At 36.0% G+C, this 25,937-nt stretch overlaps 1 protein-coding gene across 2 annotated transcripts in view; it reads right to left on the reverse strand.

Moving 5' to 3' along the window:
• LIN28B (lin-28 homolog B) overlaps window positions 1-24,128 on the reverse strand; it is a 135,316-nt gene extending 111,188 nt beyond the window's left edge. Inside the window, exons 1-3 of one of the 2 annotated variants that reach the window (XM_066371826.1) lie at window positions 23,837-24,128; window positions 12,546-12,594; window positions 4,926-5,113 (exon numbers count right to left, since the gene is read on the reverse strand). In XM_066371826.1, the coding sequence (XP_066227923.1) occupies window positions 4,926-5,113; window positions 12,546-12,582 (225 nt within the window). In that variant the 5' untranslated portion in view covers window positions 12,583-12,594; window positions 23,837-24,128. Of the gene's footprint in view, window positions 1-4,925; window positions 5,114-11,384; window positions 11,570-12,545; window positions 12,597-23,836 lie in introns of those variants that run through there. The other variant, XR_010749866.1, reaches the window with a different exon arrangement.
• Window positions 24,129-25,937: the final 1,809 nt, after the last annotated feature.

Below are 25,937 nucleotides of genomic sequence, written 5' to 3' on the forward strand. Positions count from 1 at the left end.
TAATTAGTCTTATAAAACTTTATTTAAATGCCTTTAAATGTAACTGAAATTAAGACAATATGTTTGGGATTTTTCCAAATTGGTCAACTGGGCAAATCATCATGAAAATTTGATAGGTTTAGGAACTATTTTCAAAATATTAAAATATATAACTTACTAAAAATGAGCTATATTTATTATGTGATCACATTTTAATGTTTCTAAAATTTCTCTTTATCTAAATAATCTTTTTGAAATTAAAATATTCAACAGCCCTGAGAATCACATGTATTGTGCATGTGAAAAATATTTTCATGCCTGACTATGACAAAAGTAGATTTAGCTAATAAATTAGTGATGAAATACTATGAAAAGCTCTTAAATATGAACATATTGGAGTAATGTTTTTATAAGCTGTGTAATTAAATTGAAAACACTGGGACATGAACTTTATGATATGTAAACTGAACTGTGTACAATACTTAAAATGTTCATATATATAAATGATTCATCTCCAAATGTCATAAGTTGTACTATTAATAAAATACTTTAAATTTATCTCAGTTACAATAATTATCATTCTTTCTTTTATTTCCATTATTTGAGATGTTTTCTAAGCAAAGTAATAAAAGAAACAAAATATGTAAAATCTTCATATGTATATTTGTATCTTCCATAAATATCAAACTACGTACAAGTCAGAAAATCAGAGCATAAGAAAATATCAGTACTAGAAAAGTAAATTAATTCAAAACCAAATTTTTAAAAAATATTTAAGCCTACTGAGAAAGAGTAGATAAACAGCAATCATTTTTAATTATTCTGTTTGGAACAAAGTCTTACATAAATTGTGAAAAAAAGAAATATATTTATGTTAAAAATTCTTTGCATCATATTTGATGGCCAAGAATTTGAAATATAACCCAACAAGTAAAGAAATATTACTAAGCGAATAAGCTTAAGAGGGCAATAAGGAGAATGGATTGTATTCATCTCATAAACAAAATAAATTTCAAATGATCATTTTCTTAGGTGAGATAATGACTTTGGAAATAAATGTCAAAATATATGTAGGGAAAACTTACAGGATAACAAATATCAACAAGTAGTTATGGGGAATACTGTTCTCCTCTGGAAAAGCTCTAATATTTAATTACCATGCAATTTATCTAAAGTACCATCAAATACTTAAGTCTGATTAAAAGCTTATAATATTGCAAAAAGTTGCCAGAGACTTTTCTATGTAATTTATAAATGTTAGCCCACAATCTAACTGTGGATGCAAATTTTGAAAATGCATTAATAATAAAGGATAGGAGTATTATTAGTACCTACAAAATAACTGTATTCTGACCAATGACATCACTTTAGTAGGAACCTAGACTTAAAAATCTGTATTAACCATGTGTACCCTTTTCAATTGAAAGGCAAATCTGTTTCCCATTTAATTATTATTTTTTCCCATTGAATTCTTAAGTAAGAATTCCTATAAATTTATCTTATTGACAAATTAAATAATCAAAACTGTCAAAAGTTAAATATTTTAATGAACACCTCAAAGACTGTGCACTGTGACAAAATTCACAATTATAATATTTATACATTTTTGTTGTTTGTAAAAATAAAATATTCTTTATTGAATGCTATCAATGTTTCAGTATTGACATGTATCAGAAAACATATATTCTCATTAATAGCCCATAAAAAAGTAAGGTCATTTAAATCACAAGTTAATATTAGGAAGTCAGATGACACTGTCATTTTGAACCACCTATGGTCATTCACCATCTTCAGACAGCAGAATTTCACTGCATTTATCAAATAGTCTAAAGACAGGTAAAGTATAACATCTAAGTTATGTGTTTCCTTCTTGAGGAGCTGGTAACATTAAAGAAACTAAAAGTTTGATTGTATTATTGCCAACTAACTTTAAATAGATTTATGTAACAATGTACAGATACACACACACACATACACACACAGGTATATGAGACTATATATAGTCTTTTCATTTCCTAGCAACTGAATTGTTTTTGATGTGCAGTTCTTTGCAGTCAGTATTTTCCAAAAAAAAGATATATCCTCGGTGACTTGACATGAATTTTTAAATGAATTTTTAAAGAAACTAAAATAATTATTTTTTCCCAAGGATATACAATTAAAAACATATTTTTGAATTAAGAATATCCAGTGACACATACACTTCTGAGCACTCAAAAAGCACCTAAGTCATCTATTTAAAATATATGCAGATCTTGGTCCAGGAGAACATTTAAAATTCCTAGATATCAATGGCTATTCTTTCGTAATAAAAGGGTATACAGATATAATAGAGGGAAATTCTAACTTATAATTATACATAAAACTTAATATGTTTTCAATAATGCTCAGACAGTAAAAATGGCAGCAAAAATAAAACATTTAAAAAGACATTTATACTAGAGTGAACACACAATACAGCATACAGATAATGTGTTGTACAATTGTGCACCTGAACAAATTTAATAAAAAGGAAAAAAATCAGTGGAATAAAATCAATAAAATATGATGTGATTTTTCTAAAATAAAAAATTATTTATGGCTATCAAATTGTTACTTGTAGTTGCTTGGCTAAAATCAGTAGGATTCCTGCCCTTGTTCCAAACAATTATTCATGTAATTTAATTTGTAATTACATTAAGTCCCAATATAATAAGACAGAAACCCAGGTATCAAAGTCATGACTCAAAAAAAAAAAAAAAAAAAAAAGCAATACATACCTAGATAATTTTTCCCTAGAAAAAAACTTAGATATATTTTTAAAAACAAATATTATATCCATCAAAAAAAAAAATCCCCTAATATCACTTTCTAATTTTAAAGTTAAAGATTATCACTGTCTGGGTTTTTACACCACTAAAACACTAATATTTAAGTTTTATTGACTTTTTACATACTTCTTCCTAAGAATGTATCTGGATATATTCTTCTGAAGAATACAAATTCACCTATTTAAAGAGCATTTTTATCAATGTCATCTTAATATTGTTTTTTAGTAAACACACAATGTATAACAATGATTAAAGCAAGTCTTATTAAATAATTAATTATTATACACTAGAAACTTCTATCTATAAAACTTTTTCAGCAATATACTAAATTTCTGAATTTAGTGGATAAAGGAATATTTATCAATATATAACCATTAAACAGCGTAAATTTGGATGTCTCATGGTTCTAACATTAATATTAATTAATAAGATGTCTACTATTTGAATATATTAAAGTAAACACAGAAAACCAAATTATAACAAGGTGTGATCAAAGAAGAAAAGGGCTATTTTTTTCATTCATCTATAAAACAAATTTATGAGATCGTAAAGAACAATTTAACAACCCAAAGAAGGTTCAAAGGGGGGAAAGCCAGAGCCTGACAGAAGTGGATCTGTCAATGATTTCAATCATTCACTCCAGGGAAGAAAAAAGCAGAAAATGTGGCTTCATTTTGCAATATAAAGTAGGAGGCATAAAATTCAGTAGCCTGTCTGTAGACTTCTATTTATGTATTTAAACCTTGTTTCAATTCACAGTTCACAGATTATGCTGATCCTTCCACATATAAACAGCCAATAATGATGGCCAGGCCTTTAGGAAAGGAAAACACACACCACACAGCAAGATCAGGAAGCACCACAGGACAACAGATCAAAACAGAATGGTTTCATATGTTTCTATTGTTTATATACTTAATTTGGAGATGATATTCCTTAGAGGGAAAGGAGGTTGTAAATATAACCGGGAACATGCAACACAGTATCAAATAAAATATGTAATTTTCACACAAACAGCCTAAGTATTTCCTGCATGTACTTATGTCAGTCAACCTGTAGTATATTGATAGCCATTCATTGAATTCTTTTTAACTTAGATGTCAAGACAAAGTAAACCTCTTTACTCTCAAATCCCTTTACTCCTATCTAAAGAATTATTAGAGAATTTATAGTTCTTTAATTCTTCTGATGAACTGATCAAGCTTGCAAACTGTAAATATATTTTTTACTAAAAAGAGGTTAAGCTATAGAGGAGTGGATTGACAAGGGATGAGGTATTAATTTGTTTCTGCATAAAAATTTTAAAATGAGAAGCAATAACATTCTGTTTGGTATTAAGCATCTTTAAAAATTACAACACACTATAGGCAATGGTGGAAATTTACCCTCAAGTAGCAGACTAGCACATTTTAAACACACAAGCTAAAGTCGCCTCTGGCCATATGTTTTTTCTGTTTGTTTGTTTGTTTTATTTTTTTTTAGTTCAGTCTCTTAAAGAGACAGTATCCTTAGACGTATACACGAAGCACATTTCTAAAATGTTTGATTACTAAGCGTCCACACTTGCATTTCTTCAAATCCATACTAAGCCAACAGTGTTTTATTTTACTTTACTGTAAAATCAAACTATTTTGACTTACATCTACAAATGACTACCGGGCAGGAAAAGATGAAATAAGATGGAGAGCTACAGACTAGGGTGTCTAAAATATGGGGACCTATAGATTTTTTATAACAGCAAACTGTTGTGTTGTTTTTTAAAAAAAACCTTAAAATGGTCTTCATTTATTCATTCATTTACCTACTCATTCATCAGGCGTAGGCGACAGACTACATTGTAACGGATAACACCGGAAGCTATACCACTGCAATTTTGCTGTCGAATGAATAAAAGGAACTTGCTAATAAAGTCAACAAATACCCATGCATTAAAATTTCAAAGATTTCGTTGTTTAGAAAAAAAATACCCAAAGGGGACCCATACACACACCCTAAAAACTGCATTAACTCGTGATTATAAGGAAAATCTTTGTCTTTTTATATTCCTAAGGACACATTATTTTATAGCCATTGACAAAATTACATATCAACTCCACGTGGAAAAAGGTCAAGAGGTGGGTAAAAAGTTTGGCTTACTTGGTGTACGAATACATCGACTGGAATATCCAAGGGGCTTCCCTCTCGGTTTATCATGGAGATGAATCCAAATCCCATTCGCACATTGAACCACTTACAGTGGCCAGTTCCATGCAAAATTTGGGATTCCTCCTCTGCCTGCTCGTGCAGCTTTCCGGGCTCTTCTCCACCACCTTTGCTTGCCCCGCCTGAGAACAGGACAAAAAGTCAGTCTGTATTGCCATACAGTTCATTGAAAAAGGAAGAAAGAAAGAAAAAAACCCTGGTGGTTGGGGAGTGAGAAGGAAATAAGAAAACTCGATTAAACGGTTGATTCCTCCTTTTCTTCTACTGAAAATATTTTAAAAGAAAAAGGTTACAAGGGGAAGCGGGGGAGGGGGAACCACACTGTTCTATCCCCTTCCACGGTTCTGTATAGATGTTACTTTTTCATTTAAGTCCATTTTTTCAGCCACACATTACCGTACAGCATGAGATACCTTACTTGCATATTGCTGATTTAACACTGATCCCATTTACAAAGAGAAATTTTCAGCGAAACTTTTTTCTCCGGCGGGCACGAGGAGGAAAGAGAAATCACGAAGATGGATAGAACTAGTTTAATGCACATGCGGCGGCAGCGAATCCAGGGTTATCTGCAATGTGCATTCCCCTCCCCCAATAACTTTCAATTAAAATGGGATGGGGGAGGGGGCAGGTGTATAAAAGTTTTCTCGGGCTCACTAACTGAAACTGCGCTTAATCACACTCAAACAATTCAAACAATAGCCCCCTGAAAGCTTTTCAAGTTGTGAATCACTGTGGGCGGTACAAAACATTTTTTGAGATCTGTAACAATGGGTTGCAGAAAGCCCCCTTGCGCGATGGGGATCGTGGGGGTAATGCCCAGTACTGGGCTAAAACCGGGAAGGGGGAGACGGGCAAAGGAAGGTGGGAGAGGGGGAGGAGAGAGAGAAAGGAAGAAAGAAAATCACAGTAAAACAATAGAAAAGAAAATTAACCTTCGGCCATGTTGCCCCTCGGGCCCTCTGCTCCGAACTCGTGAGATGAAAACTTTCCCTTTGCACGAAGTGATCTTCTGCATCAATCTAACATCTTGATTTTGTGCGATCACAAATTTAGCTCGCATGGTCTAATGTGCTTTCCCTCTTTTGATTTTTTTCTCTTCTCTCTCCAGTTTCTGGCCCCCTGAGCACACGTGACTTTGTCAATTACATGCTTTCTTGCTACTAATTTCACCTCGGATCCTTAAGGGGCTGGCAAGAGGAAGAGATAACCAATCGCCATTTCATCTATGCTGACATCAAAATAATTTATGAATGAACACGAAAAACTCAAAACATGTTATCTTAAAGACAATTTGGGACGCTGCTTTATGATAATTCAGAATGCTGTTTCGTGCTTTTACTTAAAACACAATAGAGGGTCCTTGTGAGTCGTTTAGAAAAACAGCAGTCATATGTGTGCACACGCGTGCCTTACACATAAGCCTGTCCAAATAATCTCATTTGGGGGAAAAAGCCATTTCAATAAAGCAACCAAGGTTACGCTATTTTTTCCCCTTTTAAGAATTCATCTGGCTCCATAGCAGTAAATCTGCTTTGGACGCAAATCTATTTCAGTTCTTAGAGAAAAATGTATAATTTACAAAAGATCTAATTAAACCTAATTACATCCCCATGAAAGTTTAGATAATGATAACAAACACCAACACTACGACAAGCACACAAATTTCCTGATTGTGCCTCGAAAAAATTCAAATTTCAAATAAAATCCTATTGGAAAAATCGCTATCACCTTTATGCAGTCAAACTGTGTTTAGGTTTAGCATTTCGGAACATTTTGGAAGGGGTTGGTAAGAAATTGTACTTCACAGGTTTCTCCGCCATCTCTTTCCGGGGGAGGAGATGTGATTAATGACTTCCTAAATAACAGCCCCGTATTCCAGCCTAACATAGAGTGAACCTAAATCAGTGGCGATTGTTCCCCAAGAGCAAGACGAGGTAGGGCAGGGAGGGGGAGGGGTGCGCCGGGCAGGGGAGTGAAGAGGAGCGGCCAGCAGAGGCGGCTGCAGAGCCAGAGAAAGAGGTGGGGGAGAAAAAGCGGGCGCTAGTGGGGGGAGGGGTAAAGAAAGAGAGGCAAGTGGGAGAAAAAAAGGTAAATTCGTATATTTACTGGACCCTGACATTTTTAAAGTCAATCACCAGTGAAGAGAAAAACCGAATCAACGAAAATTAAAAAATGGATTAGGCTTCTACCGCCCCAGCCCGCCCCCAGTTTCAAAATGCTTTCCCTTTACCTTTTAAATCGGTTTAAATGATTGCAGATTACTAGATACTGACACCAAATATTACCGCCCTTATCGACTATTACAATAAATATTATATATCAAGTAGAAATGCCTAATTTCCTTTAAAATATAAAACATTACCCTTTTTGAAACATGTAAACGCACCACCACACTTAGCCCCACCCACCCCCATTTTCTTAAACAAGCAGTTTACGGAGAAACTGAACAGATACCACTTCCCTTAGGCAAAGCTACCAAGTTGACCCTCCCCCACCAAACCCGCAATCCCCTTCGGTATCTCCAAACCTGTCCACAGGGCTAACTCTTTAACACTGTTCCACATAAACTAAAATGTAGGCATCCTGAATCCAAGAACTTCTGAAAACCCATGCACGGCATCTATGTGCACCTTCTCCCTTAGCTAAACAACTAAATATAAATTTATCCTAATTGGTTCAGATCTTAAATAAATTAATGTACATAAATATGCTATTTTCAGCTGTTTGTGGTAAAAAGCTTCAATCAAGACTAAAAAAAAAACTTGTAAAGATTTTTTTTTTGTCCATTTATTTTGTTGTTTCTCAGGAAAAGGGGCAAAGTTTTCTTATTTATTTTGGGGAAGAATAACCATGGTAGGAAAGCAAGAAAAAGTATGAAAATTCAAATGATTTTGAAAGAGTAACAAAAGCTCAAAGCTCTCAAAAAATTATTTGCTAACAAAACATTTACTAGGCATTATTTTAATAGAAAGCAATTGATTACATTGACCTATAATGAAATAACTTTAATAAGGGCATTCCAGGTTAAACATTTCACATAATACAAAATAGAAAATACTAAATAAGCTTTTTAACTTTTAAGTGAAAGAATTACTTTTTAAAAATCAACATCTGGTTAATAGAAAATTAATCTGGAAAAGTATTCACTTAACTGGAGGGGGAAAGCTATTATTTATGTAAAACTGTCATAAAATTCACAGGCCAGTACAGCTTCATTCTGTTACTGACACATATTTATAGGAAATATTTTATCTGTAAGTTTGTTTTAATTAGAAAATAGTGTAATAATAAAATCAGAAATATATAGAATCCTTGTTTATCATTAAATTAGATTAAGTTCAAACCTATCAATACACAGATTAAAAGTGTGAAATACCATAACTGAACTACATAGTATGGTATGGTTATGAGATTCAGTCTTGCCTGATTGAGGGCCTCCAGTATTAGTGGAATTAAGGTAGGGTTCATTGGACTGGTCACTGGTGTCAGAGGTTATCGACTCATTCATTTCCTGAGAGGGACATCAGCCTTTCAAGTTGTGTAGAAGGCTTTGTCCAATTGGGAACTCTGAGAAATCTTCTAGTGTTCATTCACAAAGAATTTAAGGCAACTGTATTTACATACCTGGGGCGGGTTGGCGGTAAAAGAAAGGGGTAGAGAAGTGAAGAGGAGGAGGAGAAGGGAAGGCAATTGGGAAGAAAAGTGAAGGAAGGAGACAGGGTAAGAAAGACTATCAGGGATATGACATTATCTTTTACATGGATTCATCTTTTCTATCCCCACCCCATTTTTTGAGCCTAAGATCCTTTTATAAAACTGAACCTAATCTCTTTAAGCTCATAGAATGCTTCTTTCACATAAAACGGTCCTATGAATCTCCTAGAATGCTTTCCAATTTGTTACCTTCCTGAAGTCTTCTGGTTTTAATTTTTGTCTCATTTCCTACTTGTTTTTAGTGCCAGAAAGACCTGTGCTTGACTCAAAACGCATGTTTTATACTTGTGAAAGCCAAATGTTTCAGTAGGTTGATTTATCATAGTTCTTCCAAAATCTTGAAAATGAGTTCAAGTAGCTACAAAGAACGTTAACGCACTGGGGGTAAAAACCAAGGAAACAACCGCCCATTGGTTATCACAATCTAAGGTTTCTCCATTTAAAAAGCACACATGTTCTCAGCCGTTATTATTTTTTAATTCCAACAGTACAATGCAAGGAGCTAAAAGAGGTGTCAAAGCCCACCATGGTTGTTTTCCTATAAGCAGTGAGTGCCTTCTATCAAAGCAGAAACAAGGCTTCAGTTCTTAAAACTAGGAGGAGGAGCTGTGGCAGTACAATGAGCGACTCCACCCGGGGTCTCCTCCCGGCAAATAAGCTGGGGTCCGCAGCCCTCTCATTTCACGCGAAGTTCGTGTCCCAGGGTCACTGAGACCCCCAGGCCAGCGGATCTGCCCCAGCCCGATACTTCCTCTCTCCTTTTTCTTTCTAATCACCTTTCCCTTTATTTAGCACATCACCACCTCCTCTCTAGCAGTGGAACTGTTCCGAAGAAGGCTATGGATTTTTACATTTATCAGCCCCCACCCCAGAACACCAAACAAAAGAAACCCTTGCCTTTCCACCATGGAAGACAACATTTGGCACAATCTACTACTTTTACTGTATTTCCAGACATTCACAATTTGATCCCTTTATCTGTGAGATGTCAGAGCCTCCGAAATCTAAGATAAGTGATGAAGGGGTAAGAAATCAGGAGAACCCGAGAAAATGACCACAACCCTCCACCCTCCCCACCTCCCCGCGTCCCCGCCTTGCCAAAAATGAAGAGGGCTTCAGACTCCTGGCGCCGGTACTTTAGGGCAGCCACGAAAACATCGCCCTGCGCCTTTGGAGGGTCAGGAAAAGTAATCGTACCGGAAGGAGGTGGGGTGGGGGTGGGGTAGCGAGTTGGGGGTGAGGGGCGGACGGGGGTGATTTTAGGGAACCCGCTCTCCAGCCTCGGGGAATGAAGTTTCCAGCTCAAAAGCTGCACGTCGGGCAAACTGTTCCCGATCCCTCCCACTGCGGCTTCAGCAAACTGCTTGGCAAGTAACTTTCTTGAAATTTTTACAATACGAAGTCAAATGAAAGAAGTACTCGGCTGGGTGCCTTGGTCTTATAATAAAGGCACTCAAGAATATAGGAGCATTTTGTTTTTGTTTTCAAAAAGCAAAATTCCGTTTTCCTTTAATTTCTTTATCTGGAGTTAATGCTTAACACAATTGTTCCAATTTGATAATTTTGACATAGTTGTAAATCTTTTAAATTTTTCCCTTAAATATCTTAACAGATTTCTCCAGATATAATTAAATAAAATATGGAAATATAGGAGCTGATTAGCATATATTTTAAATCTCCCAAATTGTTTTCATACTTCAAAAAACAAACATTTGCAAATGTTTCCTTTTTGATCAGTTATGTTTCAGCAAAGTTTTTAGAGCAATAAAATTAAATCAGAAAAAGGATATAATTTAGGAGCGCCATTTTGTTGAAAGTTTCTTTAAAAAAACAAAACAAAAAAATCCTGTTCTATTATCATACTCCCCTAATGAAAAGGAAAAATAAGTTTTTACCACAGTTCCCAAATGTCTTCTGAACTATGCTCAACAAATTACTTTCTTAAATGATTTTAATCAGAACAGAAATGGGTTAGAAAAATCATTTTGTAGTAAGCACTACATATGTTGGCCAGAATAACACAAAAGGAAGCTTCATGTTTTGTATGAAAAAATGAGTCAATATTTTTCACCTGTATGAGTTGAACATGTATGCTTCATAGTTTAAAATTCTTTTTGCAGTAAATATTGGGTCTGTAGAAATTGACAGTAATGTAAACAGGAAATTTTTTCCCCTCTAAGGCAATGAATGACATTTGGTTTTTTAAACCTAATCTCATCAAAAGAAATAATTGAAATGAGGTGAACTGTTTCCCAGGCATTTATTTTAATATTTGCACTTTGGATTTATTTGGAAGAAGGGGGCAGGTGAATGAAAAGTGAGAAGGAAAAAAGTGGGGGGATAAAAAATGAAGGAAGTGGGAAGATATCACCAGGCTTTAAAATTGCCTGAGTGGGAAGGAAATCTGTGGAGAAAGAGAATTCAGCTAGAAACGAAAAGCCAGAGTTCTGGTCCCATTTGCTGACCTTGCTACTCATTAAGCTTCTCTGGCCCCAGTTACCTCATCTGCAAATTGAGGAGAGTGAACAGTTGATGTTCAAGTATTTCAGTTTAAATGTAATCCCTGGAAACAACCTTTCTTTTTGGTGAAAGTGGAACCTTTCCCAAACAACCCTTTTTTTAATCACAAGGAAACACAGACATGAAACTTTATTGCAGTCACTTAACATACTGGTGTTAACATTATTTCCCAACAGAAATGAAAAAGGTATCTGGACTGTCTCCAGTTTGCCCCCACAGAAAAACAACAATCTATAGTAATCAGAAACTAGCTGGTAAATTAAAATATTGTGGCAACTTTTCAGAATCTTCTTTTTCATGGTACTCATTAGAGCACCACCTCCATGTCAAAGGATTCCACTCTAGAAAAAAGGAAAGTGTTTGTCAAATGGCAATGCCTATCAGTGGTTACTTATTAAACTTTTGATCCCTACTATTTTCCTCTTACTAAAATCTTAAATTTGATAAGCTTAATAACAGAATAACATATTTTTACTTGTACTTAATGATCATAAACCTTGTCATATCACAGCTTTTAAATATGTTTTCATGGTAGTATTATCAGTCAAGAGTAGAGCCAAGATATCAAATTAATCAAAGCTTAAACCAGAGTATTACGTTACAAATAAAATTGTTACTGAAAAGCACTGTAAGTAAATTTCAATAATTTAAGAAAATATGTATCAAAAATCTAGGTTTTATAGTACACCTAAATAGACTAAAGGATATATATATATATATCATATATATATATAAAAATCTAGGTTTAAAATGTTAAAAGTTCAAATGACATTTTTGCAGTATAATCAGGAATGAATATGATACAAGTTCATGAAAATCAAAATAAATGTAGTTTTCTTGGATTAGCAAAATTGCTTAATTCTCTGAAAAATAGTTATTATATTGTGCTATTTACATTATGGTAAATGATTTGAAAACAGCACCAAGTCTCTAGCTTTAAATTAATCCAGCATATATTTGTGAGTACCTATTTTGCTGTGGGTGTTTAAAAAATGAACAAGCTACAAATCCTGTTCATTCAGCCACATAATAAGCGTGTAAATACCTATTACCAATTTTACCTTAGTTATAGAAAATGAATCACAAAATCCAATACTGCTAAAATTAGGAGGAAAAAGAGTTAATTATAAGATTTCATTCACACATTCTGATGGAAGTATCAGTTTATAGACAGAGTGATCTGGAGTAGAGTAGGATATGGTACCCATCTTGCCAAAGTGAATTTCTAAAAGCTGTCAAGTTTTCTCATGTGCCTCTAGTGATCTTTCCAAACATTAGTGAAATATTTAATTGGAAAAAAAACAAGCACCCACTAACCTGGGGCGGATGAAACCTGGTTGAATGACCTCATCATCTTCTGAAGAACCTAAAACCAAAAAGCTCAAGTTAGTACTACATTAATTGCTGACTTAATTGCCTCTTCTTCAGCTTAATGGCATGTTAGAAAGCAATAAAATGCCTCGGCTTTGACTCTGTGAGGTCAAATTTAAGACTCACCTAACAAAATTAGATAACTAATTGGCATAAACTTGCCTTTGATTCCTACTAAAGGACACTGGTTTAATAAACACTTTAAACGGCTATTAAGATGTAATCAAATATCCTAATTTTGTGAACAATGCAATTACATTAAAAAATTTAATATTACACTGTAATTCAAGAATCCCATTCTGTTTTCTAAAACACAGTTAAAAATCAATCTAACCCACAATAGTGTTTTTTAATGAATTTATTTGGCTATTCCTTTCAGATATATTTTAGCAGATAAATCATGAAATTTAATTGTGGTACTTCACTGTTGATATTAGGTCTTTCTGTTACATTCAAATACTCTTTGTGAAAAAATTACTCTAATGTTAATTCATTCAATAAAGTATATTTAATTAAAAGTATCTAATATGCATTAATATACTTGTTTTAAAAATATGAATAAGTACTGACATTTCTAAAATATTTATGGCAGATGTCACAACACAATAAAGCTTGCAATCAAGAGTTTACTCAGTAATGAAGTATGGCAATTGGAAAAGGAAGAACTATTGGCCATTGAATTATCATTTTTATCCTCAGGTCACTTATTAAAGTTTGGAAAACAGCTTTTTTTAAAAAAAAGATTTTATTTAATCATTATAGAGAGGAGAGAGAGAAGTGAGGGAGGAGAAAGAAGCATCAGCTCCCCTATGTGCCTAGACTAAGGAAGTCAGGGTTTCAAACTGGCAAACTCAGTATTCCAGGTTGACACTTGACCCATTGCACCACCACAGGTCAGATGAAAATAGCCTTGTTTCAACATGCATCCACTCACTTGCTACCACCCAGGGTTGTCCTTGTTCCCTTAACTCAATTTTACACCTATATCTACTGTATCTCACACAGAATAAGCCATTATGTGCAAATTCTTTAAAGTTACAGTCTCATTTTCTTCTCAGAACTAAATGGAAGAGTTTCTATAATATATTTTTTAATTTTTATTTATTTTTATTTATTCATTTTAGAGAGGAGAGGGAGAGACAGAGAGAGAGAGGAGAGACAGAGAGAGAGAGAGAAGGGAGGAGGAGCTGGAAGCATCAACTCCCATATCTGCCTTGACCAGGCAAGTCCAGGGTTTCGAACCGGCGACCTCAGCATTTCTAGGTCCACGCTTTATCCACTGTGCCACCACAGGTCAGGCCAATGGAAGAGTTTCTAAACACACAGTTCTACTGAATGTTGACCAAAGATTCTTCTTATAAAGTATAACAATACCACTGAGTAATATTTGAAAAGAATAGAGGAAGAATGTGAACAAAAGGCATGTGAGCATGACCAGGCGGTGGCACAGTGGATGGAGCGTCGGACTGGGATGCAGAGGACCCAGCTTCGAGATCCCGAGGTCACCAGCTTGAGCGTGGGCTCATCTGGTTTGAGCAAAAGCTCACCAGCTTGGACCCAAGGTCGCTGGCTCGAGTAAGGGGTTACTCAGTCTGCTGAAGGCCCGTGGTCAAGGCACATATGAGAAAGCAATCAGTGAACAACTAAGGTGTTGCAACACGCAACGAAAAACTAATGATTGATGCTTCTCATCTATCTGTCCCTCTCTCTAACTCTGTCTCTGTAAAAAAATAAAACTTGTTTTAAAAAAATATGACTACAACTTATTTCTTTAAAAAAAAAAAAAAGGCATGTGAAACACTGTACATTAAATCCTTCAGTTGTCCTATGTTTATACCCAAAAGATAAGATGAGGGTGGACACTAATGTTAACAAAATTCACTATTAAAACTTATTTGAATTAAAGTTTTCCTTTACACTAACACTATCTTGTTTTACTTTGCACACTTGGTTTATGTAGGGTTTTATTTAAATATTACATATAATTGCCTGACCAGGCAGTGGTGCAATGGATAGTGGTGACCTGGGATGCTGAGGACCCAGGTTCAAAAACCTGAGCTTGCCAGCTTGAGCACAGGGTCCCTGGCTTGAGCAAGGGTTCACTATCTTGGCTGGAGCACCCATCAATACACATATGAGAAAGCAATCAATGAACTAAAGTGCCGAATTACCGTATATTCCCCATGTATAAGACGCTCCAATGTATAAGATGCATCTTAATTAATTTTTGGTATTTTTCTGAAGTGAGAAGTGGGGAGGCAGTCAGACTCTCGCATGTGCCCTACCGGGATCCACCTGGCATGCCCACTTACGGGCGATGCTCTGTCCATCAGAACTGTTGCTTTGATGCGACTGGAGCCATTCTAGCACCTGAGGTGGAAGACATGGAGCCATCATCAGCGCCAGGGCCAACTTTGCTCCAGTGGAACCTTGGTTGCGGGAGGGTAAGAGATGGAAAGGAAGGAGAAGGGGAAGGGTGGAGAGCAGATGGGTGCTTCTGCCGTGTGCCTTGGCCTGGAATCAAACCTGGGACTTCCACATGCTGGGCCAATGCTCTACCGCTGAACCAAGCATCTTAATTTTGAGGCTCAAAATTTGAAAAGAATGTATTCATAAAGTTATTGAACTCAAGTTTATTAATCATAAAATTCATACAACTCATCACTGTCAAAACTCCCATCCATTAGCTTGTCCTCATCTGTGTCTGATGACGAGTCACTGTCTTCAAAAATGAGCACAAAAACAAGTGCGAAAAGGCAGGAAATGCAAGTAAAAAAATCTACAACCACTGTATAAGCCGTACCATTTTTAGACCCCAAATTTTTCGGGGGGGGGGGAAGGGTGCATCTTATACATAGGAAAATACGGCACACATACTTTCAGCAAAACCCTAGCTCATGTTTTTCTAGTCTAATGCCCACAGCCCCATGCTTAATTTTCTCTGCTTATATAATATTTACAGAAAAGTTAAAACCAAGATATTCTGAAGATGTAAAAAAACAATCGATAGGGTTTGTGAAAAAATTTTAAGTAATTCAGATGATAATTATAAATGGCATATTTAAAAATAAAAACCAAATGGCATAATGCTGTTTTAGAGCTTTATGAGCTTTCTGGGTTTAAAGAGAGCTAGTCATTTGGAATGATAAAGATGTTCAGATTTTCCACTTTCTAAACACATAGGATAGTTTTTTATTGTTTATAGTTTTAATATGATCATCCCTTTTCAAAGGAAAAGATGGGATTATTTCACAGACATTGATAATTTCATTTGATGTTAATAGCATAAAATTTTTCAAAAACAAGAATTAGAAATGAAAAAGAATTATTTAAATATATTATAACCCATCCAGTATTTATTGAACAATTATGATAGGAATGAGACAGGTATTAAAATCTTTTTGATTTTTTGAGAAAGATAGGAAGGGAGACAAAGGCGGAAGAGAAAGAATGAAACACAAATTTGTTGTTCACTTATTTTTGCATTCATTGGCTGATTCCTGGATGTGCCTTGGACAGGGATTGAACCCGCAACTTTGGTCTATCTGTACAATGCTCTAACCAACTGAGCTACCAGGGAAGGGTGAAGAATGAGACAGGTAAATGTTACATAAAATATTTACAATATTAAATGTTCGTGTTCTTACTATAGGTGACTATTTGAAATAAGTTAATTCTTTAAATGCATAAATAATATAAAATCAACTATTTATAACTTTATACATGAGTTATTTAACACTATATTTTGGGGTAAATATTAAAAAACAAAAATTGAATTAAAGTTATGATATACTAGAATATACTTCTCTGACCCTTCACCAGAATAATCCCTGTTCATCATTTAAATCTCCACTTTGATCTGTTTCTTGTTGTTACACACTGAGTATAATGGCTTCTACCATGTAATACTATCCTGTAGTTGACTATAATAGCCCAACATGCTCTTTCCCCCAACTTGACTCTAGGCTCTATGGTGGCAGGGACTGTATATATTCAGTTTATCATTTTAATCCTGGCATTGTTTAGTGTTTAATACATATTTTTAAAAAGAATCAATGACTTAATAAATTTCTGAACCTGGCTTGACCATCTTTAAAATGCCATTTATGAAATAAATGAATTTGTATACAAAAATTTTTTTTATTGATCTTAGAGAAACAGAGAGGAAGAAAAAGAGAGAGCCTGACTAGGTGGTGGCGCAGTGGATTGAGCGTCGGACTGGATGCAGAGGACCCAGGTTTGAAACTCCAAGGTCACTGGCTTGAGCATGGGCTCATATCTGGTTTGAGTACAGCTCACTAGCTTGAACCCAGGGTCACTAGCCTGAGCAAGGGGTCACTCGGTCTGCTGTAGCCCACCCCCCATCAAGGAACATATGAGAAAGCAATCAATGAACAACTAAAGTGCCACAATGAAGAACTGATGCTTCTTATCTCTCTCCCTTCCTGTCTGTCCCTATCTGTCCCTCTCTCTGTTTCTCTGTCTCTGTAACAAAAAATAGAGAGAGAGAGAGGCATTCATTTTTTGTTCCATACCCTCAACTCTGGTGTTTCTAGATGACGTGCTGACGGAGCTAACCAGTTGAGCTAACTGGCTTTTCTTAAAAACCATCTTTTATAAAAAGTCAATGTAATAGGTAACTAATCATTTGACTATTGCAAATACAAAATATGTGTATATTGATTTCAAGAATTTTATTTAAAACATATGTACTTACTGCTATAAAATGTCCTAACTTATGAACACTATCTAGTATTCTTAAGACTTCAAATTTCTTAAAGTACACTATTCTTCTCAAGCACTTTACATATTGCTGTTAATCCACTATAACTATTCAATGTAAAGGAAAACGATTACTACTACACATTGTAGAGTGATTTTTTTTACACTCGATCTTAGCCAAAAGGCTGGGAAGCAATTATACTAATTTTTTAAAACAATAATTAATTTTAGAGAGAGAATAATAGACAGAAACATCTATCTGTTCTTTTATGGCCCCTGACTGTGGATCGAACCCACAATCTTTGTGTCTGGGAAAGACGCTATAACCAACTGAGCTATCTAGCCAGGGCACGTATACTCATTTAAAAAAAATTCCCAATTAAGCTGTTAGGCCCAAAGAATGGATTACTAAATAAAAATACCACTATAGTGTCTTCCTCAGAATTTTATTTCAATTAAATTTACATCACATTAGTTTTTCCATCTAATATGCTCAACTAATGAATGCAAAAAATCAATTAAAAAATTTATGCTCTTAATACATGATTTAACAATCAATATTTACCAAAATATAAGGAAAATTACTTCACTACTTATTCTCACTATAATTTTGCACATTTGAAAAAATACTCAAGACAAATTTTTTTATTCTAAGCAGTTTTCTAAAATAAAGTGTAAAATACATTATAGTTGGCTACAAATATCCTTTACTTTATGACTTATAACAAAAATTACAGTCTATTTACAATATGACTCCACTATCACTAAAGTAAATACATTCTTTGAAAGAAAGGTAGATGCCTGACCAGGTGGTGGCACAGTGGATAGAGCATCAGACTGGGACATATAGAACCCAGGTTTGAAACCTTAAGGTCGCTGGCTTGAGTGCAGGCTCACCAGCTGTAGCACAGGGTCAATGGCTTGAACGTGGGTTCATAGATATGACCCCATGGTCGTAGCTTGAGCAAGGGCTGACTTGTTCTGTTGTAGCCTCCTCACCCCTGGATCAAGGCACACATATGAGAAAGCAATCAATGAACAAGTAAGGTTGCCACAACAAAGACATGATGCTTCTCATTTCTCTCCATCCCTGTCTGTCCCTATCTGTTTCTCTCTCCATCTGTCACACACACAAAAAAGTAAAATAGACAACAATGTGACTTTTTCCCCCCAGAAGAATAGTTGGGAAAAGTTTTTAAATGACTCTACTTAAAATTATATAGCAAACATCCTACACAAACATCAGACTGAAATCTAAAGCACAATCCTTATTTAGCTATACTATAAAAAGGTATCAAATAAAATATTAAATGTAAATTTTAATATCAAAATGAATATTTTGTTATACTGTCCACTAAAGAAATGCATTAAACTCTTCCCTGTAATTGTTTCTTTGACAATTAGTCAACAAACAATTCAAATGCTGCAGAAGGAAAATCAGGATAAATTATTTTGCAATTCAACTGTACATTCTACTGTAATTTTAGATATAACTGGAAATACTGTACCTTCAAGTATATTCAAGTACAATTTAAAAAAATGATCTGTGAAGTAACATAAATATTACATGTGACTTCACATAGTTGAAAAATCATAGGTATTGGAATGTTAAAACAGGAAACTTCACATTTGGTGAAATATTTTGAACATTTTCTTGAATGAAAAAATTTATATTAAAAATATTTCAAACTTGCAATTTTTATATATATAAATTAAATTATAATACATTATTTTATTTATTTATTTTTTTAAATAAATTTTTATTAATGTTAATGGGGTGACATCAATAAATCAGGGTACATATATTCAAAGAAAACACCTCCAGGTTATCTTGTCATTCAATTCTGTTGCATACCCATCAATACAATACATTATTTATTTTTAATTATTTATAATAATTAACACTAAATTAAAGGCTACCGTTTTTATTACTGCTAAATCACCGAGATTGATTTAACTTTCTCAACCACTTTCAAGTAGAAATTTTATTGGTTTCACACAAGATATAGGCAGTTCTAGCATTCTCATCAAATAAGTATACTAAAAAATAATTTATTCTAGAAAATTAACTTCAATGAATTATTTAGTTGGCATTGTCGATTGTTTAAAATGTATTATGACACAACTGTTAATTGGTAAACACAATTCTTTAGCTTAAATGTAAAAGTTGTAACACAATTGAGCCACAACACAATTGGTTTTGCTAGTGCAAATAGTTTGTATTTTCTATAGCATAAAATAACAGTTTTATAAAATAAGTCCATAGCTGAACCATTGTTTAGGTCACATCAAAAATTAAAAAAATTTTTTTTAAGTGAGAAGAGGGGAGGCAGGCAGACAAACAGATTCCCGCATGCATCCAGACTGGGATCCACCCAGCAAGCCCCCTACTAGGCGATGCTCTGCCCATCTGGGGCATTGCTCCGTTGCTCAGCAACCAAGTTATTTTTAGTGCCTGAGGCAAGGCCATGGAGCTACCCTCAGCTCCAGGGGCCAACTTCCTTCAACCATGCCAGGGCTGTGGGTGAAGAAAAAAGAGATAGAGAAAAGGGAGAAGGGGGAGGGGGAAGCAGATGGTAGATTCTCGTGTGCGCCCTGACCAGGAATCAAACCTAGGACATCCACACGCCAGGCCAATGCTCTACCACTGAGCCAAATGGCCAGGCTATCAAATTAAAAAAAAAAAATAGTGGTTTTAAATAGTCAAAATAATGGCAAAGATTCCTGTTTAAAAAGCTAATAACATATATTTTGAAAGCCCATGCCCTGGCCGGTTGGCTCAGCGGTATAGCGTCGGCCTGGCGTGCGGGGGACCCGGGTTTGATTCCCAGCCAGGGCACATAGGAGAAGCGCCCATTTGCTTCTCCACCCCCCCTCCTTTCTCTCTGTCTCTCTCTTCCCCTCCTGCAGCCAAGGCTCCATTGGAGCAAAGATGGCCCGGGCGCTGGGGATGGCTCCTTGGCCTCTGCCCCAGGTGCTAGAGTGGCTCTGGTCGCGGCAGAGCGACGCCCCGGAGGGGCAGAGCATCGCCCCTGGTGGGCGTGCCGGGTGGATCCTGGTTGGATGCATGCAGGAGTCTGTCTGACTGTCTCTCCCCGTTTCCAGCTTCAGAAAACTACAAAAAAAAAAAAAAAAAAAAGAAAGCCCACCATAACTTTAAGATGAAAACTTTCATGTAGCTTCTTGGTATAGTAAAAAAAAAAAATTCTAAGTATACCTGAACACCACTATTTAATATATACTGCTCACAAAAATTAGGGTATATTTCAAAACAAATAGGAAGCAAGAAAAAAAAAAGCATTTGATTTCTTTTATTAAACAAGAACATCAGAAAAGCAAACGACAAGTCAAAGAAAGTTGTCCGATTATGCAAATAAGATGCAAAACCAACTTTTATTTCACTAGTGAAAATGCATGTACAAAAGGCTGAAAGTACTGAAGTATCTTCGTTTCTTGATCCTCTAATTTTTCTGAGCAGTGCAATAAACATCAAGAGATATTTTTGAGGCTACTCATCTTTATGTCGTGGCCATTTAATGGTATAATAAACAGTATTAAATAAAAATAGAAATTTAACTAGCAGAGATTATACCAAGAGACTAATGCAAAGAAGATAAAACATAGTTTAGTTTTTCTAAAATTTTTATCTACAAAAAGTTAAGTCTGTTATTACCTGTATGATATAAAATATTTTAGCTAAAATGTTTCTGTAGAGTATGAAAATGTTACTTAAAAGAAATGCTTAAAAAATATAAAAGTAGCATTTTGGCTTTTGCATTTCCACTGTCTGTAAAAAAAACTGATTTGAAAGTATCTAGAAAATTTAAAACATGTTTTTCCACATTACATCTGCTCAAACAACACTTATGTCCTTTTTTCCATATAATTAAGCTTTTGCTCAGCCATGAAAACTGGAAACGGATTGCTTGAAAATGAGCTGCATACCTTTTGTCCTGGTTGGTCACCTTTGACCCTTAATTTGATTATCCTGCATATCAACCCATTCTATTTTTAGGAAAACAATGTCAAATTTTTATGTCTAAAGTGGTACTTTTTTACTGAAATATTAAATGTATCACAACATTCCTTTTCAGGTAATTTCTACAATGGTTTCATACCAGTGTTCAGTACACACAATGCAAAACACAGTAATAGTGTAAGCAGTGATAACCTAGTGTTTGTCCTGTTTTAAACAATAGAAAATTTTCCCAAAGTACTAAGTCAAGATCATTAAAAAGTCATATTTTATCTTTTTCTATTTAGAAAATTGCTTATATTTTTATTGTTTCTAAGCAGGATTTAATTTATAAGTCACTTCTAATTTGATTAATTTTGATAACATGTTTTGATGATGGTTTGGATAGTGCCAGACTATAAAACATGAAACAAAAATTGCAAATATCAAATTCATACTCAGTCTTACACTGTTGTCAGTTAAAATTGTCCTTATTGAGAGTACTCATTAGTTGCTTAAATTGATTTTAAAATCTTGTCTTCCTCTGCAAGTGACAGCTTTCAAAGAAAGAGAAAATCTCTAATATTGATCTCATTGATTATAATGACATTATTCAAAATCGATGTTACAGTCAGGGAAAAATTTCTTTATCACTTCTGTTTGATTCCAATGCAGTTTGGTAAAAAGATTACATTAAAAAGTATATATGAAATATATTTCTTACAGTGATGATGTTACTTGAACCTCTATACAATTTTCTGTGTGGTTTTCAGTCAGATTTAACAGTGACCAATATGGCTGTCTTGGTTCAGCACTGTGGCCAGCGACTTCACAGAGTCACTGTGGCAGATAAATCCAAATCAGTATATATATACAAGTATATGTATATAGCGGGCAAGTTTCTCAAATCAATGTAATTCTATACTTCATATATACCTAGATATGTTCATATAAATCAATCTCAACTTTTTAATGTAAACAATTTTCATTGTTCTGCTTGGCAAGCTAGAACTACTTCTTTACCTTGTGGTTCACTGAAAACAGCACTTTTCAAGATACTGTCTTTTTAAAAGTAAAAAAAATCAGGTACAGGTTCTAAAGCATTTAAATATAAATACTTTGGGCATTTATGGGCTATAAAATTCTAAAAGAAAATAAGATTCTAATAAAAATTACCAAGTAAAATTCTTTGACCAAAAATTTGTAATGTCCCTTTTATACTCAAAAGCTCTAATTACTTAATAAACTGATTCATCTCTGAATTTCTTTTCCTTTTTTTAATCAACTCAATTATAGATTAAATATTTAAAGATCATTTACAGTCCCCAAATTTGCTATTTATGAATAACACTTCAATTATTTTGAAGGGACATCAGTGTTACATCTGACAGTTATACATGTTTTAATTATGGTCCTTATTTTTCCTTTAATCATGGTCAATTATGATAGCAGTGTTACAAATACAAAAAAAAAAGTGTTATGATCAGATACCAAACATTACCAAACTACCAGACATTGTTTAATCTTCTCCTTCTGAGTAAATGGAAGAAAATGAGAATTGAACTTTGAAGCATTTGATTTCAGATCTATAACAGAACAATAACTATAGAGGGTTCTAATAATATGCATTACAAATTGATTATGATTCTCAAATTCTTATGACATTTTATTATCAAGCAATGATTAGTTGATCCTATTTGTAAAATGGTCAAGTCAAAGCATTTTATCCTCTGTAGTGCATTCACCTCCCCTTCAAGTACTAGAAAGAAGCTTGTGTCAGTTTAATTTCTAAAGCTCTTTGGAAATTTAGGCACACTGGATTGTCCTATTTCATACATTCAGAGAGATACAGAATTTGGGAAGCAAGAACTGTCTTCCAAATGGACAAAGGTCTAATTATTAACCTAAATGTAATACTAGTTATTACACATTCTGCTGATTTATAATTTGATTCCTCTTTCAATTTGTGCAAAAATACAGCAGGAAAAAAGACAAATTTCAAAACAAATTTATATTTTCAAAATCGCATCAACTGGCATAAATTTCCAAGAATTAAATCTTAAATTTTAAAGTTTTCCTTAATTACTTTATAGAGTTGAACTGTTTTATGTTATTCTTTAAAATTTTGCTTTACCAAAGGATGCATTTTAAAAAAAGGTTTCTTGCATTACCACCTACCTAAATATAGTATCAATCCGCACAAAAATGACAAGAGCATATTTTTATCAGAGTAAAAATCACGTTGTCATATTTTCCCAACAATATTTTAAATTTTCTAATACTAGTTATGTGTCATTTTAACTTCCAGTACTTGTGACCAAGAAATAAAAACAATGAACACGAGTATAATTTATTTTTCCCTTGCATTTAAAATTGTAGATATAAAAATCCTTACTGAATAATTTAGTCTTATGAACAGAAATAATACCTGGTAACCTGAAAAACCTGTGGATGAAAACAAATTCACAGAAAGAACAGAAAGGAACTCAGGAAACACAGGAACCTATTTCAGTCTGTGTTACATGCAACAATTCAAAATGGCGGACTTACTATTACTTACATTTTAAAATTTTCCGCAATGAGGACATTAAATACATACTGCAAGATGTTACTCGAAAGCACTCAATATTTACCAACGTGCAATTTTATAAAAGTTTTTGGAGTACAAATCCTCGTAATGCACCCACATCCAGTGTTCCAGGCAGTAGTTAATGCTCCTGCAAATGTAGCATTTCTTCTTTGGTTGTTTCCTTTTCAAAAGCAACCTAAATACAAGTGCACTTTTCTCCGTTCTCCGCAAATCCTTAATTTTAATGCATAAATTTACATCACTAACACCAAAGCAGAAGGGATTCCCGACGTCTGCCGGCTACAAAGCAGCTCGGTTCGCGGAATATGTGAAGGGCAGGTGCGGACGCCCCCTGGCGACGCGGCCCCGCACGTGCGAGGCGCCCGCGCCGGCCGTGCCGACCCGCGGCCCGGACCCCAGCCTGCGCCTTACCACTGCGTCCCGGGTCGCCTTCATCCCCTCCCCAACCGGCCCTCTAGCTCACAGCCCACTCCGGCCCGCACGGCGGTAGACCGCGGTGGCGACACTCGGCACCCACGCTGGCGATGCCTAGCCCGCGAGCGCCGACCCAGCGGGGCCGAGCAGGGTGAGAAAGGTGTGAACCCGGAAGTACATCGGCCGCCCACAGCTCAGTGACAACACGGGGGCAATAAATCAGGGCCGGCGAAGGAAGGATGTGGTCCGGCTCCCGAACGGCAACTTGATGAGAGACAGGTCACTTCCCCACCTTGCCCTGTCCTTCCCCCTCCCTGGCGCTCGCGCCTCCTCCTTTCTTCCTGCTCCGCGGCACCAAGCTCCCCTCGACGTTGCTCACGTGCCAGACCAGGGGCCGCGAGCCGTGTCCGCAGCGGCGCGCACACCCGGCCGCGAGGTGCGCTGCTTACCTCCGGAGCCTCATGGTCGCGTCGCTAGCTCAGGTGTGAGCGGCTATAGGGTGTGAGTACGCGGGTGGCGTTCAGTCCGGGACGGGGCGGAGGAAGGGGCCTGGAATCTGTCACTTCCTGAGGGCGCGCGGCGGCCGGAGACCCGGGGTGCCCGCGGCGGGGCCGGGAGGGTCAGCACATTGTGAGCTGGCGAGGGGACGCGGCGCGGAGGCGCTGGGGGAGAGAGGGCGGCGCTCAGCCGCGGAATCCGCCGTCGCCGCCGCAGCCCGGCGGGTGGCTGGGTGTGGGGAGGAGCGCGCCGGGTCGGGCCGGGCCGGGCCGGCTAGGGGGCCGCGGAGAACGGTGGCGGCACCGGGCTGCTAGATTCGAGCCCTGCGTCAGGCGGCGGCACGCGCACACCTGCCCGCCGCCGCTCCCTGCCGCGTCATTGGCTGCTCGCGCCGAGCGCGCGAGATTGAAGTTTCCATTCATTCTTAGGCCAGGCGGGCGCGCGCGGAGGCGACGGAGCTTTCCCCGCCGCAGGCTCTCGGGAACGCGCGCTGCCTTCCTGCTGTCTGAAGGCGCGCGTTCTCGCGCAGGATAGAGCGCGCTTGGCTGCCCTCGCTGGAGCTGTTGTGGAGGCTGCGAGTGTCGTGGCCTGTCGTTTGGTCCTGGCTACCTTTGACGAATTCCCTACATGGCTACTAAACTTTCCATTGAGCCTGTGCAGAATGTGATTGGCTTTAAAAATGCCTTTTCATTGGCAAGTACATAAAGTTTTTCTTATATTACTCATTGAGTAGTACAGAGAATCTTTTACACACACTTACTAGTTACAACCATTGTATCTATCAATTACAACTGATTTGTTATAATGCTACATACTTTACATTATGATGCCAAATATAATTTAGTGGAAAAGGATGCAGACATTGATCACCAGAAATGAAAATCAGCAATAAATTATATATCATTATCTGAAATATGATATGCTTTGACTGAAAAGCATTGTAGTAATTTCTTATTTATGAGTGGAGCTTATAGATGATGCACTTACAGAAGAAACGTTGTTGTTTTTTCAGTAACTATGTCTTTCAGGTGCTTGATAAGGCATTTCGATATATTGATGTAATACCTATTTAAACTCTTGAGAAGAATTGTAAACAGAAAATAAAAGTTAAAACAGATGAAAACATAACCTAGAGTTTGTATCCCAAATAATCAAGAGG

The sequence above is a fragment of the Saccopteryx leptura genome, chromosome 3 (genome assembly GCF_036850995.1).
Source record: "Saccopteryx leptura isolate mSacLep1 chromosome 3, mSacLep1_pri_phased_curated, whole genome shotgun sequence".
NCBI classification, from domain to species: domain Eukaryota; kingdom Metazoa; phylum Chordata; class Mammalia; order Chiroptera; family Emballonuridae; genus Saccopteryx; species Saccopteryx leptura.